This window comes from Amphichorda felina (genome assembly GCF_050947745.1).
Source record: "Amphichorda felina strain 45539 chromosome Unknown scaffold_1, whole genome shotgun sequence".
Lineage (NCBI taxonomy): Eukaryota > Fungi > Ascomycota > Sordariomycetes > Hypocreales > Bionectriaceae > Amphichorda > Amphichorda felina.
In genome coordinates, this window is record NW_028145049.1 from 1,515,584 (window position 1) to 1,533,055 (window position 17,472).

Genomic DNA, 17,472 nt, shown 5'->3' on the forward strand with positions numbered 1-17,472 from the left:
TGCGCTGGCATTCGCCAGTGGCCGGCTTCTTGCTTCTTGCTCCTTGCACACCTGCTGATTTCCCAGGTTCCAACCTGGAACCAGGAGGTTGGCGCACTGTTGTTGCTTTGCCTGGTCCTGTCAGGCAAGACCTGGCAGCTTCTTGGCAGTCAACAAGGCAGCGCCGCAGGCCCTGTTGGCGTAGGTGCAGGCGCCTCGTCCAGCACCTGTGACCAGTCCACCACTAAGGTACTCCGTACCAAAGTACTTTGTAGTAATAGATTCCCTTTCCTGAGGGTCCACTTCCCAGCCGGCTCCACGGGGTCCCTCGGTCGTGTCGCTCCACTGCATCGTCTTCCGCGCTGCCTGCACACCACAGTCCCAGCCCACACACCGTCGAGCATTGCACAGCACAGCACAATCCAGCCCGGCCCCAGCTCGCCTGCCAAGCAGAGCCTGAGGAAAGGGTCTTGAGCGACGGCAGCCGTGGATCGCACCGTGGAGCCAGATCCCCATCTGATCCATACAAGGTCCTCTGGCAGTCTGGATTGGCTCGACACACCTGGCACCCCCCCGAGCCTCCCATTGTATGAAAGCACCAACATGTCCGCGACTCGCTCCACACGGGCCTCCTCTCCCTCTCCCTCCTCTCCCTCTGCTTCCTTTCCACATCGCCCATCCGTACCTCCCATACCAACCGCTTCAGCCTCCGCCTCCGCCTCCGCCTCCCTCTCCGTTGTCGTGCCCCAATCTAGTGGCGACGTCTCCTCTCGCATCGTCGACGAACCTGTGTCTGCACACCCTGTCACCGCTGCCTCGCCCGGCACCACTGCCGCTTCCTCCTCCTTTGCCGGCGGCGGCTCGGCCCGCGACGACATCGAGATGGAGCCCATCATTGCCGGCCACCGAAGGCGCAAGAGCAGCCTCATGAACCCCATTGTCCAGGCTACGCCGGCCTCCGGGCGCCCCCGATCCCAGAGCTTGCTTAGCTCCCAGTACCCCCAGGCCTCCGTGGCCGGGCCCAGCCTGACAGAGGAGCCCAAGATCCTAGAGGACGGCGGATTGGTCGCCAGCCCGGTCGTCAACAAGTACGACCACGATTCCGACAGCTTCAGCGACGAGGATTTGCGCGATGACGAGGAGACGGGTCTGACGCGGAAGGAGAAGCAGCGGAAACAGAAGAAGAAGAGGCGGAACACATTACTAGACCAGCGAATAGCTCGGGAGAAGAGCCTGTCACCAGACGAGCAAAAGGAGGTGAACAAGAGCATTGTTAGGCGCATAGGCATCAACCTTGGCCTCATACTCCTGTGGTACCTCTTCTCCTTATCCATCTCACTTGTAAGTCTTGGATTGGTACCCCCGATGTACGTCTATAGCCGCTAACACAGCCCAGTACAACAAATGGATGTTCGACGAGGAGCGCCTCAACTTTGCGTTCCCCCTTTTTACCACGTCAATGCATATGGTTGTCCAGTTCATGCTTTCGGGTCTGGTGCTATACTTTGTGCCTTCACTACGGCCGCAGGTGCCACACGAATCGGACATGGGGAGGTCGAGGCACGAGGCTGAGCCGGCAAACAACACCTCGGCTGTTGGCAAGATGTTTTACTTGACGAGGATCGGGCCCTGTGGATGCGCGACGGGCCTGGATATTGGCCTGGGCAACACATCGCTCAAGTTCATCAGCCTTAGCTTTTACAGTGCGTTGGACCCGTTGCGCCCCCTACATGGTGTGAAAACTAACAACCCCTAGCAATGTGCAAATCCTCTTCTCTGGCCTTCGTCCTGCTCTTCGCCTTCCTCTTCCGATTGGAGGCCCCGACATGGCGTCTTGTTGGCATTATTGCAACCATGGTTGTCGGCATTGTCCTCATGGTTTTTGGGGAAATCGAGTTCAAGCTGGGAGGGTTCGTCCTCATCATCTCTGCCGCCTTTTTTTCAGGCTTCCGATGGGCTCTGACGCAGATTCTTTTACTCCGCCACCCCGCCACCTCGAACCCGTTCTCCAGCATCTTCCTACTTACTCCCGTCATGTTTGTCACACTTCTTAGCCTTGCCTTTCCCGTCGAAGGATTTGGCCCATTATGCGAGGGCCTTGCCGCACTAAGTGCGGAATGGGGTGTCGTCATGACTCCTCTGTTTCTGTTCTTCCCCGGATGTCTGGCTTTCCTAATGACAGCCGCCGAGTTCGCTCTGCTGCAGCGGACTTCGGTCGTCACCCTGTCCATTGCTGGCATTTTCAAGGAGGTCGTGACTATCATGGCTGCGACCATTATCTTTGAGGAGACGCTCACCATCATTAACTTTGTCGGCCTTATTACGACCTTAGGTGCCATCGCTGGTTACAACTACATCAAACTCTCCAAAATGCGCGAAGAGGCGCGGACGGGCGTCAACGGCCGATATCAGCATCCCGGCTCCCAGCCATCGAGCGGCAATGCTACCGACATTGACGACGACGACAGCCACGAAGAGACAGTGGGCTTGCTCCGACCGAGTACCGATATCAGCGGCAATGCCCTTGTCACTTCAGATGGCGATATACAGCCCAACTTATTACGCTCATCACATGGTGAAGAGAATAAGGAGGCTGCCCTGGACAGACATAATGATTAGACCAGCATCCACAGTGATCAATCGTTTAGCGTGCATTTCTTTTTTTTCCTCCTACCATCACAACATACACTGGGCTGAGCGGCATATTCCTTAATGTAACATATCTACAAGACCGCGGTTAGAAGGGTACGGTCGGGGCGATAAAAGGACAGGACTGATTTGCATCTATGGCACGGCTGCGGAAAAGAAGATCAACGGTGCCTCTGTAAGAAGGTGAGAGGCCGATTTGGTAGAACCCGAGGACCTGGTGCTGTGGGAGAGCTAGGTGATTATGATACCCAGAGAGGACCAGGCTTTTAGACAACACAGAAATCTTCACTGATGGTCCACGATGATGAAATTACTGGCTCGTGCCTCATTCATATGTGCATACTTTGCCAAGTCCAAGCTAATCTACACCTCTTTCCCCATATATGCCCAAGAGTTGTACGCCGAACACCAAGTCCCAATTCCCAAGCACGCTCGATGGCCGCACCAGCTATTAATGTCAACCAAGCAGCTTCAACCCGTTCTTGGTCTTCTGTCCTGGTTTCGTCACACCGGCGCCGCCGTAAGGTCCCAGATGGGCATCGTATCCCCCTGCCGCTCCTCCCCCACCACCGCCCCCATGCCCACTCTTCTTGTTCTTATTGTTCTTCTTCCCCCGGTGGTCCTTCTCCTTGACCTTCGCAACCTTGATCTCCGTATTTGCCTTGCGGACGACAACCGGGTGGCTCTGGATGTACTTGCCGTTCATCTCCTTGGCGGCAGAGAAGAAGTCGTCGGCGTTGCTGAAGCTCACGAACCCGTACCCCTTGGACTTCGTGGTGCGCTTGTCGCGGATCACGCGCGCCTTCTGCACCGACTCCCACCGCGAGAAGGCCTTGAGGAGCGCGTCGTCCGTCGTCTCGCCCGCCAGGTTGCCCACAAACAGCCGCAGGTGCGACGGGTCCCACTCCAGCAGCGTGTCGTCCGTCCACTTCTTGCCCCCGCCCTCGCGCACCACCGTCTGCTTCTTGTCCGGGTGCAGGTTGGCGTTGGCCGCCGCGATCGCGGGAGGCACCTCGGCAGGCCTGCCGCTGCCACCGCCGCTGCCGCCGGGGCCCTGCTGCGCCGCCCCCGGCTGCTGCTGGCCCTCGTCGCGGCTGTCCCTGGTCACGTACGCGCTCTGCCACTGCGCGATCTGCGCCGCCATCTCCGGGTCGAAGGCGCTGCTGCTGCTGTTGCTGCTGGCGCCGCCGGCGCCGGACTCGGGGAAGGGGTTGCGGATCTGCGGGGGGGGCGCCGCCGCGGCGTAGGACGACGGCGGCTGGCCGTAGCTCTGCGGGACGTAGCTGCTGGGGGGCTGCGGCGCGTACGACGAGTATGAGGGTGACGAGTAGGAGGGTGGCGCGGCGCTCACGGCGGGGGCGGCGCCAGGCGGTGCGCTGTACGAGGGGTACGACGGGGCGCCATACTGGTGGTGGTGCTGGGTTGGAGGAGGAGGAGGTGCGGACGGGCCGTAGGTCGGGGCGGCGCCGTACGAGTGCTGCGGTGCTGGCACAGAGAAGGCGGGCTTGAAGCCGGACCTGCTGAAGCCTCCGGAGGCGGCCGGGGGTCTCGCGGGGAGGTTGTTGGTGCCTGGAGGGGGAGGGTGCGCCATGATGAACAAGATGGCTTCTTCTCTAAACTGGGGGGCGGCTTGGTGTTTGTGAAGAAACGTACCTTGAGCTCCCAGTTGCTCAAAGTTGCTCGCGCTGAGGCGATAGACTCCGGCCCAGTAGATCTCGTCGCGGAAGGTGAGGTGGACGTTTTTCTGGGGTTTGTTCTGTCGATGTGAGCGAGTGGCAACTAAGCCTTGTTTCGTTGAAGGCTCTGGATGGCCCGTTGTAGATGTCGTCGATTTCCATGTTTGCGCCGCACGTGATATGTCACGTGAGACATCGACAATCACACGTTGACCTTACAAGATGTCTTCCATCTCTACGACCACATTGCTTCAACTTCTACGTAGATTGATAGCTCTCCTTGGATGGTTTCTAAACGTTAGGTTTTTGTTACAACCTAGAGGCTTTTGGAACACGGCCACTGTGGTCCAGCCCCGTCATATACGGTACCAGTATGTTCATCTATTAACTTTCTACGCTGGAGAAGCATATATGGAAGCAAGCGGATATCCACCTCCGTCGTCGTCACGGAAATAGATTCGGATACTACATAGGAGATGAATCTTTCTGGAGGGAGGCAGCCAGAGGCGATCAACGATTCGGTGGGCTCGCCGGCCCGATGCGCGCGATTTGGCCGCGTTAACTAAGTCCGAAGGTGAATCACTGGAGATACTACTAGTTGGTAGTCTGATTATCAATGCGTGTCAGAAACCGTCAGAGCCACGTTGCCGGGGCCGCAGGGCCGACCTCGCATCGGATCGATGTCGTCCGTCCCGATACTCGCGGCGCTGATGGGTCGGAAACCGGAAATGCAAGCAGGCGACCCAGCTGGCCATTCCTACCAAGAAGAGAAGGGTTCTCTTGGCCGCAAAGCAGCGCCCGGCTCGTGGCAGAAAGGCACTGAGCAACACGTCTTATTATTACCTGACCCTTGCGAACCTGGAAATTCAACCAGTGATCAGCATCGCTATGGAAACACTGGCAGCTGGGAAAGGGCCCGAAATGCCTCAAATTCTGTTGGGATAAATGCGCAAAATGCGTCACTTTGCGAAGCCGACCCCCACTGGCTGGGCAAAATAGCCGGTTGTCAGTGGCCACTTGGGCTACGATGGTCTCGGCGGCTCCCCGATGATGCCGCCGTCCGTGCAGGGTGAATGTCCGCCTGCTGTTGGTGTTGCAGGATCTGACACAGGCACGTTTGGGCGGTTGCCAGCGGCGATACGCCCTGTCGGACTGGCCGAGTAACAGCGTTGAATAATACCTGGGTGGCTGGGCTGTAGATGCAAGGTGCTCACTCCCGCTGTAATACCGTGCAGCTACCAAGAAATGAAATACTTCCAAGAGTTGTCTATGCGAGGGCCTCACACTTATTATTAGGTATCAGTTGCAGTACGGAGTATTTGCGTTGGGGATGCGCTTGTGCTGCGCCTGGCGAATGGCCCTCGATGCGCCGCCGGTGGTGGGAATTCCGCAGCTCGTGCCGCACTGCCCCGATGTGGTATGCCCATTATTATTACCAGTGGCTGATCAAGCGGGATATCTTTGGGCGGCATGCAACCAGAGCTGTCGGAGGATGTAACATTTCCGCTCGAGGGGGTCCTAGGGTATTTAAAATTTATAGCGAGCCAGTGATTCCAACGTTTGAAGTAGTCATCAACGTCTGATGCTCTGTGTCTCCTCACAGCGAGGACGGACACAAGCCAGAAGGGATAATACTTGGTAACTACACCTTAGCTCCTGGTCCCCAAGCTTCTCGATGCACGCAAAGGCCTGAGAAAAGGGTGGTGACACTGACAACCCCCCGAAGCAATAATGACGACGGTTACGGGCTTACAGCCCCGCCAATCACTGAAATACCCGCTTTTCTTGGCACGTCTGGACTGCTTCCTGCGTGTACGAGCTCCATGATTGCATGGTTGGAGCGTGGAATCATGCACATCTGTGTCGTAAATGAACGCCCGCTAATCCCAGTCAGACGATGGCCTCCACGCAGATTCGCCATGACGTTGTCATAGCGCCCTTGGAGGCTACCTAGGAGGCCGCTGCTGTCCTAGCAGCCTACAGAGGTAAATCGAGACTACTCTGGTATCACACCAGTTCTTGGTGGGGAGCCTATGGTCCGATTTGAGTTTAGCAAGCGTTTATATTTCCGTTGCAGAAGGTGTGCATCACTTTATGCTCGAGCCGCGTCAAAACCTTCCAGCTTTGGTACTTTATATCGGGGGCCTGCCCCTCCACCCTAGGTCGCCCTCTCCATCTTCACCTCATCACCAACAGACCTCCAGACACTCCGCCAGGAACGAGACATTTACCTCTCCTGCGCTCACCAGCTTGTCCAAATATTCTTCCCCCATTACTCCAAAGATACCACAGCTGCCCATCATGTCTGGCCCCGTGTAAGTAAACCAAGATCATCATGCCCCTCCATCCAGATGATTGCATTACCCCACCACACCCCGCCCCAAAGTCTGTCCTCTGCGTCGCACTTCGTCGATGACCTCAATTCCCGCACCCTCGATGCTGCCATCGCGAGTCTAAGCTGGTGTTGAGCTGCCTGCTATGCTGATACTCCGCTGCCCTGCTCGGCGCCAGCTGGCTCTTCCTTGCGTTGGGGGCATTCTGGGCTCCCTGCTCCCGTTGCGCTGTGCTGGACATTGCTCATGGTCTTGAGACAGCGCTCGCCTAGCGAACATCAAGCTTGGCGGTGACGCGCAGCAATCCCCTCCTCCATCATCCAGCCGGTCCTCTTCGGAAAATGCTGACCATGTGGCAAGCGCGGATCTGGGTCTCATTGGCCTGGCTGTCATGTAAGTTGTCCCTCCCTCTACCCTCGTGGGGGTCCCGGGCAAGGCTAACCATGTCGCCAACAGGGGACAGAACCTGATCATGAACATGGCCGACCACGGTTTCACCATCTGCGCCTTCAACCGAACAGTCTCCAAGGTCGATCGATTCCTGGAAAATGAGGCCAAGGGCAAGTCCATTGTCGGCGCTCACTCCGTTGAGGAATTTGTCAGCAAGCTCAAGTCCCCCCGCCGTATCATGCTCCTCGTCCAGGCCGGCCAGGCCGTTGACGACTGGATCGCCAAGCTGCTGCCCCTCCTCGACAACGGAGATATCGTCATTGACGGCGGTAACTCTCACTTCCCCGACTCCAACCGCCGTACCAAGGAGCTCAAGGCCAAGGGCATCCGCTTCGTCGGCGCCGGTGTCTCTGGTGGCGAGGAGGGTGCCCGTTACGGCCCTTCCATGATGCCCGGTGGCAACGAGGAGGCCTGGCCTTACATCAAGGACATCTTCCAGAGCATCGCCGCCAAGAGCGACGGCGAGGCCTGCTGCGAGTGGGTCGGCGACGAGGGCGCTGGTCACTACGTCAAGATGGTCCACAACGGTATTGAGTACGGTGATATGCAGCTCATCTGCGAGGTGAGTTAACAATGCTGCTAGAATCAGAGGGTTTCCGGGGCTGACAATGTTATCTGTAGGCCTACGACATCATGAAGCGTGGCCTCGGCATGAGCAGCAAGGAGATTGGCGATGTCTTTGCCAAGTGGAACACCGGTGTCCTCGACTCCTTCCTGATCGAGATCACTCGCGACATCATGTACTACAACGACGACGATGGCACTGCCCTCGTAGAGAAGATCCTCGACAAGGCTGGCCAGAAGGGTACCGGCAAGTGGACTGCCGTCAACGCCCTCGACCTTGGCATGCCCGTGACGTTGATCGCCGAGGCTGTCCTGGCTCGCTGCCTGTCCGCCATCAAGGATGAGCGTGTTGAGGCCTCCAAGAAGCTCGAGTTCAAGAGCCGCACCACCAAGTTCGAGGGCGACAGGGCTCAGTTCCTCGACGATCTCGAGCAGGCCCTTTACGCCTCCAAGATCATCTCGTACGCCCAGGGCTTCATGCTGATGCAGGAGGTAAGGAAACCCCGCTAAAAGGAAGATGACTGTAGTTGGTGTAAGAAACAGCTCGCTTACTATTTTCTTAGGCTGCTAAGGAGTACGGCTGGAAGCTGAACAAGCCTTCCATTGCTCTCATGTGGCGCGGTGGCTGCATCATCCGATCCGTCTTCCTGAAGGACATCACCTCGGCTTACCGCAAGCAGCCTGACCTCAAGAACCTGCTCTTTGACGACTTCTTCAACAAGGCCATCCACAAGGCCCAGCCCGGCTGGAGGGACGTGGTTTCCAAGGCTGCCCTTCTGGGTATCCCTACCCCGGCCTTCTCGACGGCCCTGTCTTGGTTCGACGGATACCGCACCGCCAACCTGCCCGCCAACCTGCTGCAGGCCCAGCGTGACTACTTTGGCGCCCACACCTTCCGCATCAAGCCCGAGGATGCCAACGACAAGTACAAGGTTGGCACTGACATTCACGTCAACTGGACTGGCCGTGGCGGAAACGTCGCTGCTTCCACCTACCAGGCATAAGCGGCTTGCGGAGAGTGTGAGGAGCTTAGTTTCGGGGGGCTGTGGGTTGTTTTGTATATGAGAACGAAGCACGGGTTGAGTTTTTGTATGCGCTCATTCGTGGGGAGAGCTGGATAGTTAGTTCTCCAGAATGCTACCACCACCACATGGACGGTGGTCGGGATGGTCTAATCTCAAGTCAGGCCAACAACTGGGCTGCTGGGGAAAAAGAAGGAAGTGGTGGGAGCAAAATTAGACATGATAGTCCGGCATTTGGTCTTTAATAGCATATTATCCCAAACCACACTGCCGTTTCGTGAAAGAAGTTGGTGATGAGTTGTGACAAGAAGCGCAACTTAAGAGATACGGCAATACATCGGAACTGGGAGAGTAACAGGTACAGGAAATCTCCACTTTTTGGTAGACAACTACACGATTCTATTGGTTAGAACTTGCCAGCCTCGTCGCGGACGAATTTTGGGGGGCGCGCAGCGAAGGGCAGTCAGTCAATTGACGGATCTCCAACTTCGACCGCGACCACTTGATCCATCTATGCGACATCCGATCCCCCACGACCATTGACCAGAGCTGCTTCGCTGGTAGCTTTTTGCTCTTTGCGCAGTCGCCCCGGTGTGCCATCGCGTAGTGGCCAGAAGAGCCGGATTACAAAAACCCTCGACCCGTCGCGCCTCCGCGCGGGAGACTGCGCCCAACAATGGCCATGATGAACCAAATGAACCACCCCGACCCCAGCTTCAGCGTCCCCCAGGACCTGGTATGTTGCCTCCAAGCTTCTCTCAATTCTAGGGAGAAATATAGGAGTCGCTAACTTGTGCGTAGATGCCCCATGTCCACCTCGTGTCATCCCGCAGATACCCCCAAGTCGCACACGTCAACCTCAACGACGTCGCGTCATGGCTGATGCAGGCTCCCCTCATCGCCCGCGATAAAGCACCCTTCTGCTGGCAGTTCCTAGATAAGCCTGCTGATGGCACCGTTCTCATGACATGGCAGCCCCTGCAGAGACTCGCGACCAGCTTTGCGACCGATGGATATATATGGGCGCCGCCAGAGCAGCTGTACAAGCACGACCTGGGCAATGGACTGGTGTGTATCTTTTTTTTTTTTTTTTTACAGCGTAATAGGAGTATGGGCACGTCGGGAGCTAACCATGTGGCCAGATTCTCGAGATCTACTACCTCAAGGCTGGGTATGCGCCGCCTCAGGAGCAGTACGCCGCTCACGCAAGACGTCGATTCCGCCTGGTCCCTGTGTCTGGCCACGCGAACCCGAACACACCCCAGCCCGACCCAAATCTCTTCATCGTACACTGGGGCCCTTCCGAACCGAACGATACGATCCCGGCCAACATGGTGCCCTATGACCAGCGCCTCCACAACGCCATGCAGCAGCGCCAGTTCCTGCTCAAGGCTGGCCACATCCGCCGCAAGGAGTTCATGCTCTCCGACCGCGCAAACTGGCCCACACTCCCCGAGCTCACAGGCCGCCCGATGGAGCCGCAGATGGCCCCTCGCGGCGTCCCCCAGCACATGGCGTACCCCCCTCAGGGCGTGGCTGGCCCGCCCGCTAAGCGTGCTCGTCACGCCTCCAACGCCGCTCAGCAGCCACCGGTCCCGGGCATGCCCCCCATAGAGCCGACTTTTGACGACGATGAGGATACGTCGCGGGGCGACATGTTTGACCACATGATCCCGAGGGAGATCTCGCTTGCTCGCTATCAACAGAATCACGAGTGGATGGAGGAGATCCTGTCCTCTCCGTACAGGATTAACCAGATCACCCCGGCCGACCTGAACCTCGGACTCATGGGTGATCTGGCCTCGTTAACAGAGGGTATCTTCACTGCCCAGGGGGGTGACGCATACAGCAAGGTTCCCGATGAGTCCAAGGCATATGTCGGAAGGCTGGACCCCGAAAAGGCGGACGAGTTCCGGAAGCGTGTCGACGATCATATCGCGTCCGAGAAGGCTCAGATGGAGAAGATGAAGGAGGAGCATGAGGCAGCCATGGCCGATATGAAGCAAAAGTCCATCCTGAACACCAAGGAGAAGCAGCTGCGGTCACTAGAGGACGCTGGATCGGAGCTTTGGATGCCACACGATGGCGGCGAGCTCAAGAGCGAGGGCCTCAAGACCACGGTCGAGGAGATCATCCAGGAGATTGAGTCGTCGACAGGTCGCAAGATTGAGAGCCAGCCTGCCGTCAAGTGTGTCCAGGAGGGTGGCTGGCAGGCACCAGCCCCTGAGCCCGTCGCGCCGCCGCAGCCGCCGCAGATGTCCCGTCAGCCATCGCAGTCGGGGTCCCAAAACAGTGGCATTATGATCGGCGAGTCGGACATTGACATGGGCGGCACCGCAGCTGGTCTGCTAGACCAGATGGGCACCGGCTTGTCGCCGCACTCGACCCCGGCGAACTTCCCGACGCCCCAGGCACAGCTGTCTGCTGTCCAATCTAGCGCAGCGACTCCTCAAAACGCCAACGTTGGGTCTCCCGCCGTGGGACAGCCGCCTGCACAGCAACCGCAGCCTGCCACTAGCGGGGATGTGACCATGGGAGGCACAGACGCTGCCCCGAAGGAGCAATCAGGCACGGCTCCGGACCAGGGGACGGGGAGCGGAGACTGGGTAGTCGTCCCCAAGGACGGGACCCCTGACGTTGGCGCTCCCGCAGCAGCCACCACCGCTGCTTCAGCTTCAGATGCCAACACGCCGAAACCGACCGCAGCATCGGTCAAGCCGGTCTCAGCCGCAGCTACTCCGGCCATCACCGACGGGGACTTCGACCAGAACGACTTCAGCTCGCTGGGCGACCTCGACACGGCCGGCGACGCGCTGGCGGGGTTCGACACGCCCGCCCTGGACGGCTCGGCGGGTGAGCTGGGCGAGGGTCTGGATCTGCAGATGGACATGGAGGACTCGGCCTTTGGCGATGCCTTCCACGGCGTGGACACTACAGGCACGCCGGGACAGGATATGTAGAGCGAGGTTAAGGGGGGGAAGGGTGTGGTGTGGATCGGGGATCAGGCGTTGGAAGTTCTCTTGGTATGAGAAGATGTAATTTGCTTACGTCCTGTATAAAATAGGGCCAGGAAACCAATGGGATCTTGTATTATGCCTTGTTGGTACTTATTGCGCTGTGCCAATACTTTGGCTGATGTCGATGAAGCGTGGTCAAAAGGGTTGGTGGATGGACCAGGTATGCCCCTCCACTAGGACGGTAGTAAAGAGAAAAGTTGAAATTCCAGAGGTGCGACATACTCCATCTTTCCTCCTTCCTAGGCACCTTTAACAGGGGTTTTTGTTAGCATGTTGATTGAGGCAGAGATGTCATGACAAGGGCCAGCGACTGTCAGGTCACGAGTGGGATCGAGGCGTCTCCGGGCACAACAACGCCCAGAAGTCTACCAGGAGGAGCTGCTACGGTGATAAAGGAAAGAAGTCAAATTCTAGCACTATAAAACTTCCATCTTGGTTGCCCTCGTGCGCAATGTTTAATGAAAGTGTTGGACAGCGAAATGCAGAACAATATCAATCGCCCCAGGCTCATCCCCCTACAACCTCCATGTTCTATGAGGCATCTCAGGCAGAGCACAAATCCCTGCAGTTATTCCCTTTATTGGCACGCTTCCATTGGGGGATCCCAGCTCTCTTCTGCTTGTTGTAGTCTTCGTCCCCGTCCTCGTCTTCGTCGTCGTCGTCGTCGTCGTCGTTGCTGATGTTTATATACCTGCTACCCGGATAGTCAAGCTGGTTATCCGAGCGGTCTAGATTGCATAGTTTCCTGCACGCCGTAAAGACCAAGCTATCTTCGTCTTTTTTGTCGCCGTAAGCCTCCGAGAACACGACTCCGCCGAGCTTCATTTCCTTAATGTAGTGCACCTTGGCAGCCACCGTTTGGACATTGTCGTAGGAGTAGATGGCTTTATCTTTCGCGTTGTAAGACCACGCGGCTATGAGCTCTTCGTCCACCTCTTCATTGCCTATTGGTAGGTCTTTGTAGTAGTAGGCCCCATCCTTGGTGTCGCTATTCAGTTTGGGTAAACCGACATCGCCTAAACCTTTGCCCTGCCGGGTAAAGGCGCGGCCGTGGAGTGGTATGCCGAGGATGATCTTCTTAGGGGAAGCTCCGCCGTCAAGGTAATACTTCAAGGCATCGTCTGTAGAGTATAGCGTGGCATTGCCGCCGTAGGAGCGGTCCCCGTAGATGTTGGAAGAGTGACTGATGGTATAGACTTCTCCGTCAGTAGCGTAGTCATAGGATTTGACGAACAAGAAATCGACGTTGTCACTGATTTCTTTGAAATTGAGGAACTTGTACTGCTCATATTTCCCAGGAGTCGTCATACTGAGGGAATATGGGTATTTGTTGTTCTCTTCGCTTCTTTCCTTTAGCTGTTCGCGGCAAACCTTGAGGAGAAGGCCTAGGTTCGAAGCATCGTCTGATTTAAGATACTCCCAGTGAATGTTGATGCCGTCGAAACCCCAGTCATACATCAGGTTAACGGCACTGAGAGCAAAATCTCTCCAACCGCTGTCGATTTGGCGGATATTTCCGAACTGGCCTGCTTTCGAGTTTGCCGGGCCGCCAATCGAGAGAATAATTTTGAGATGTTTATATTTTTCCTTGAGCTCGAAAAGCGCTCTTACGTTTCCCCCAGCTTTGTGATCACTGAGGAATGTACCGCCCAGGTCGGCCTCTGAGTTACCAGAAATACTACACAGCACAGTTTAGTATTTGCTTCCGCAGGGCATGGAAGGTTTTTCGAACACTGCTCCATCGGTGTTGATCTTGGCAAACCCGTAGATAATATGGGTGATCTGCTGACCCTCGATATTACTAATTTTATGACCGTCGTCCAACCTGTGAGCAGGAGTTAGAATAGCATCGTGGGTACTATACAGGGCAGAGAATGCTTGCCCTTCTCTATAATAGATTGCATTCACAAAACCACCCTCGTCCCCAGAATCAGACCCAGGATCAGGAGTCGGAGTCGCAGCTGGGCTAGGCGTGTTCGCAGTACTATCTGAGTCGGCGCGGCGGTCCAAGTTCTGGGGCACAGCAACGGCGGTCTGAACTGCTAACAGTGCCAGGAACAAGATATTCTTGATCATTTTGTTGAGATGATTGCTAATTTTCTGGTCTGAATCGGAGCGACAGTGTTGTAGAGGCTGCTCGGCCCTTTTATATACTAGTGCAGATTCAAGACCAATCCCTTGACATCAGGCCAGGTACTTGGGCACAATGAGAACGATTGACAAAAAGACGCAGAGAATCACGCTTACAGCCGAGGGCAGGCAACTCCAAACAGTGAGAGCGGTTTGCTCGAAGGGGGGCGAGGACAGAAAGAGAAAAACAAAATCACCATGTGACATCTGCTGGGAAACAAGAGACGAGCTGCCAAGGCACTGGCAGACCTGAAATGCTCTTCGATGTTTGCCGACACCTGGTTGACCATAAAGATAAAGACTAGGGTCGGATTCATTGCCAGATACGAGTGGAGGTTCGATAGAAGTCACGGGGGCGACTGTCACTTGCACGGACAATGAAGATTGTTCAGACAATGGAAGGCAGTGAACTTTCGTAAATCATGCGTGTACTGCCAAGAGCTTGAAAATAAATAGATAAAGAGTTTTAGCGCATGACTGCCCCAAGATGTCCAATGTCAAGACTCGAAATACATTGTTGGGTCCATTGTCGTTGGCGTGTCGAGGGTGTTTCAAGGGTTTCGAAGCTATCCTGAAAAGCCGATGATTCAGGCGACCTAGAGGACCTAGGGATGACATCCCACGAGACGCGGGCGCCCGTCGTCCCGTTGACAAGAGACGTACAATTGTGGTCGATGGTGGAATGAAGCCAAGTTGGAGGTGAAGTTGGAGATAAAGTTGAAATTGGAGTTGGAGGCGGTAGCTGCTGGGGCCCTAGCAGTTTGATTTGATTTGATGATGGGCTACGACCCACAGGTACTTTCCTCGCAGAGCATGGCTCCGGCGACTCCCACATTCATCCGGGCAGCCAAGACCGGGCGGCTTCCCACCTTCCACTTCTTTCCGTCCTCAAATGACAATTGCCAACCAGCTGGAAGGACCCAACCAATGCTTCCTTCCCCGCGTCGCCACTCACCGGGTTTCTGCGGATTGGGCTCTCCTACTTTCCCTCCACTTGGCCCGCTTGGCCCCATGAATCTGCACGTCGTGGTCACATGAGAAGGCTGAGCACTTCATGACAGCGTCAACAGACGTCAGTTGGGCGTCGCCAAGATGGATCCCAGCCTGGGGCAACGTCGTTCGCCCACTCACGGCGCTTCACTGAATTTCCCTCCACCGCATCCCTGTCCTCCACGCCGCCCCAAGCCAGCGGTGGCCCTGCGAGGCTGAGAGCCTGAAGTAATACCCTGGTCCAGTTGGTTGGTTGGGCTGCTGGCAGCTCGTTCAGCCTGCCCCTTAGTGTGGCTCGTCCCTGATGATCGCGAACTTCTCGAAGCATTTAAAAAGGCTGTGCTCCCCCCACCACATCGCGATACGGCCATGCTCTGTTATCTTCTCATCTTTCCAGATCCCAATTGAGAGAGTCCTATCTTTCAGAGACGCCCTCAATGCTCTTCGATCCCGGATAAAGCTTCCGCAACCATGACTCTCTCCGGGCACCATGGCTCTGACCTCTTCAACTACGACCAGCAGGCCTGCGCTGCCCAGATCCTTCTAGAGGGCGAGCAGGCTTACACAAAGGTCGAGTACGATGAGTACGTTGTGTACGGTAGGCCACCGGGGACGCCGCGACAGGAACCTGCACCCAGGAAGAGAGTCGTCAATGAAAACCACATCACCCACCGCTTCAGCCAGGATGATGCGTCGGGCGCTACCATGCTTGACCTTGCCTTCCGCCACGGTTTTAAAGTAGATCGTAACGTATGCCACTCGTCATGGACACGAAGGTCCAACACCCTCCCCAGCCGCCTGCTAACCTGGGAAAGGGCGAGTTTCGCGTTCCAGAGAGGGATGAGGACACTCTTGAAGACTTGCACGGGCGTGTTCGTAGAGTGTAGGTGCCCTCAATCGGTCCCAAGATTGGGTGGCCATAATAAAAAGACTAGCTAACAGAGAGCGCGCAGCATATGCTTCCGCCGCAAGTCTCCTTTCGAAGGCGCCCCAGATATGCTGAGTTTGTCGCCCAGGGACATCGCAGACCTTGATCTTCACCCGGCGACTCTCCAGTACGCCACCCGAATAGCAACCGAGTCTCGTTTTTGGTCCAGGGACAGGTCAATGTTGAGTAAGTGGCACTCTCCCACCGTACCGTTGTGGTTGCAGAGAGCTTATGACAAGTGTAGGCCTGATTCTCTCGTTCCCCGAGAGTCCCAAGACCCCTTGTGATTTCATTTCTCTGACTTATAATGTCTTTACAAGGTCAGCAACCATCATGATCCGGCAATCTTGGGAGCCAAGGCGCCATCGACTTGATGATCTTGACGAGTATGACCATCGCTTAGAGTCGTGTCGCAACCACTGGGCCCATCCCCTCATCATGGCCGTCGTCCTCCTCCAGGTTCAGTTCATGCGCTGCGAGGAGGCCGTCGCGGATAACACCTTGGACGTTGTTGCGCTCGAGGAAGAGGTCAGCAGCAACCTCGGCCCGTCCCAGCCCACGGACCCCGTCAACAAGTCGTTTCGAAAGCGCCTCACGGGAGGCAAAGATGAGACAGAACCTAAATGGGGCCCAATGAACATGACGAACCTCATGAAGAAGGCCCATGAGGTGCTGAGGGGCACCATCAAACTGCTGGATACAATCCGCTGGATGGAGAGGGCCGTCAAGCTCCTGATGCTTGCGGGCGATGAGCTCTCTGAGCGACTTGACGGCTCAATGGCGCCTCCACTAAGCCGCGACCTAAACATGGGGGGAGATCATTTCGGCTCCTTTGAGCGAGAGTCTTCACCCCTACCCTTTCTTGCCGTTCCGGGCCAGAGCGCCCCCTCCAAGTCGGGGAGTGAGCCCTTGATCATGGCGGATGAGCTAGGTATGCACTGGCACGAAATCAGGCAATACCTAGAGGCCCTGCTGCGTCTCTCCATGAGTTTGGAGACTGAAAGGCGCATGGCTGAGGCCCGGTGCCGTGCCCAGATTGACATTGTGAGTTTCGCTGGAGTGGAAGACTGGACAACACTAATAAACGGCAGATCTACAGTAGGATGGCTCAAGAAGACAACGCGCTCAACGCTCGTATGGCCGTGACCTCCTCCCGCGACAGCGCCTCGATGAAGGCCCTCGCGGTCATCACAGCCATCTTCCTGCCGGGTGAATTCATTGGCACCCTCTTCGGTATGTCCATGTTCGACTGGCTGGCTCCTGACAAGGACGAAGACGGAGCAGGTAAATCCGGCGGCAGTCCAGGAGGAGAGCCCGAGTCGGATGAGATACTCAGCCACAAGTTCTGGGTCTACTGGATCATATGCATTCCGCTGACCATCATCATCCTCTTCCTCTGGCGTGCATGGTGGGTTACCCAAGACCGCTACTTTCGCCGTCACCTGTCCGAGGAGCTCAGCGAGGAGCGTTACTGGACAACAGACGGCAGGCCGCGGGAGCTCGAACACAGTGCCATTCATGATTTCTTCTTGTTATCCTCGCGGAGGGATGAGAGGCGTGTGAATGTTCCCAGGGCGGAGGATGAACAATCCATTAGTGTGAATGGGAACAAGGAATGGGGATACCCCCTCTCCAAGACCCAGTCCCGGGCTACGGTTATGAGGCAGCGACAGATCTTGCATGCGCGGCAGCACAGCCTACAGCAGCGCTCTGTCGCTATTTAGATCTCACCTT

At 56.4% G+C, this 17,472-nt stretch overlaps 6 protein-coding genes across 6 annotated transcripts; 4 read left to right on the plus strand and 2 right to left on the minus strand.

The window, feature by feature from the left end:
- Nucleotides 1–568: 568 nt before the first annotated feature.
- Nucleotides 569–2,598, plus strand: ACO1O0_000486 (triose-phosphate transporter family-domain-containing protein; the record flags this gene model as incomplete). Its single annotated transcript, XM_083189985.1, has 4 exons — nucleotides 569–584; nucleotides 686–1,320; nucleotides 1,376–1,682; nucleotides 1,736–2,598. The coding sequence occupies 4 exons, from the start codon at nucleotides 569–571 to the stop codon at nucleotides 2,596–2,598; spliced, it is 1,821 nt and encodes a 606-aa protein (XP_083053844.1).
- A 487-nt stretch (nucleotides 2,599–3,085) lies between these two features.
- On the minus strand, nucleotides 3,086–4,219 carry ACO1O0_000487 (uncharacterized protein; the record flags this gene model as incomplete). Its single annotated transcript, XM_083189986.1, has 1 exon — nucleotides 3,086–4,219. The coding sequence occupies one exon, from the start codon at nucleotides 4,217–4,219 to the stop codon at nucleotides 3,086–3,088; it is 1,134 nt and encodes a 377-aa protein (XP_083053845.1).
- A 2,386-nt stretch (nucleotides 4,220–6,605) lies between these two features.
- Nucleotides 6,606–8,655, plus strand: GND1 (6-phosphogluconate dehydrogenase; the record flags this gene model as incomplete). The annotated part of the gene is made up of 5 exons (XM_083189987.1): nucleotides 6,606–6,619; nucleotides 6,899–7,030; nucleotides 7,094–7,649; nucleotides 7,709–8,143; nucleotides 8,215–8,655. 5 exons carry the CDS (start codon nucleotides 6,606–6,608, stop codon nucleotides 8,653–8,655), a joined length of 1,578 nt encoding a protein of 525 aa, XP_083053846.1.
- Nucleotides 8,656–9,349: 694 nt separating this feature from the next.
- ACO1O0_000489 (uncharacterized protein) lies at nucleotides 9,350–11,633 on the plus strand (the record flags this gene model as incomplete). Its single annotated transcript, XM_083189988.1, has 3 exons — nucleotides 9,350–9,409; nucleotides 9,475–9,741; nucleotides 9,816–11,633. The coding sequence occupies 3 exons, from the start codon at nucleotides 9,350–9,352 to the stop codon at nucleotides 11,631–11,633; spliced, it is 2,145 nt and encodes a 714-aa protein (XP_083053847.1).
- Nucleotides 11,634–12,233: 600 nt separating this feature from the next.
- CHT4_1 (glycoside hydrolase family 18 protein) lies at nucleotides 12,234–13,766 on the minus strand (the record flags this gene model as incomplete). Its single annotated transcript, XM_083189989.1, has 3 exons — nucleotides 12,234–13,368; nucleotides 13,423–13,515; nucleotides 13,555–13,766. 3 exons carry the CDS (start codon nucleotides 13,764–13,766, stop codon nucleotides 12,234–12,236), a joined length of 1,440 nt encoding a protein of 479 aa, XP_083053848.1.
- Nucleotides 13,767–15,281: 1,515 nt separating this feature from the next.
- On the plus strand, nucleotides 15,282–17,462 carry ACO1O0_000491 (uncharacterized protein; the record flags this gene model as incomplete). Its single annotated transcript, XM_083189990.1, has 5 exons — nucleotides 15,282–15,560; nucleotides 15,626–15,693; nucleotides 15,764–15,924; nucleotides 15,983–16,782; nucleotides 16,830–17,462. 5 exons carry the CDS (start codon nucleotides 15,282–15,284, stop codon nucleotides 17,460–17,462), a joined length of 1,941 nt encoding a protein of 646 aa, XP_083053849.1.
- Nucleotides 17,463–17,472: the final 10 nt, after the last annotated feature.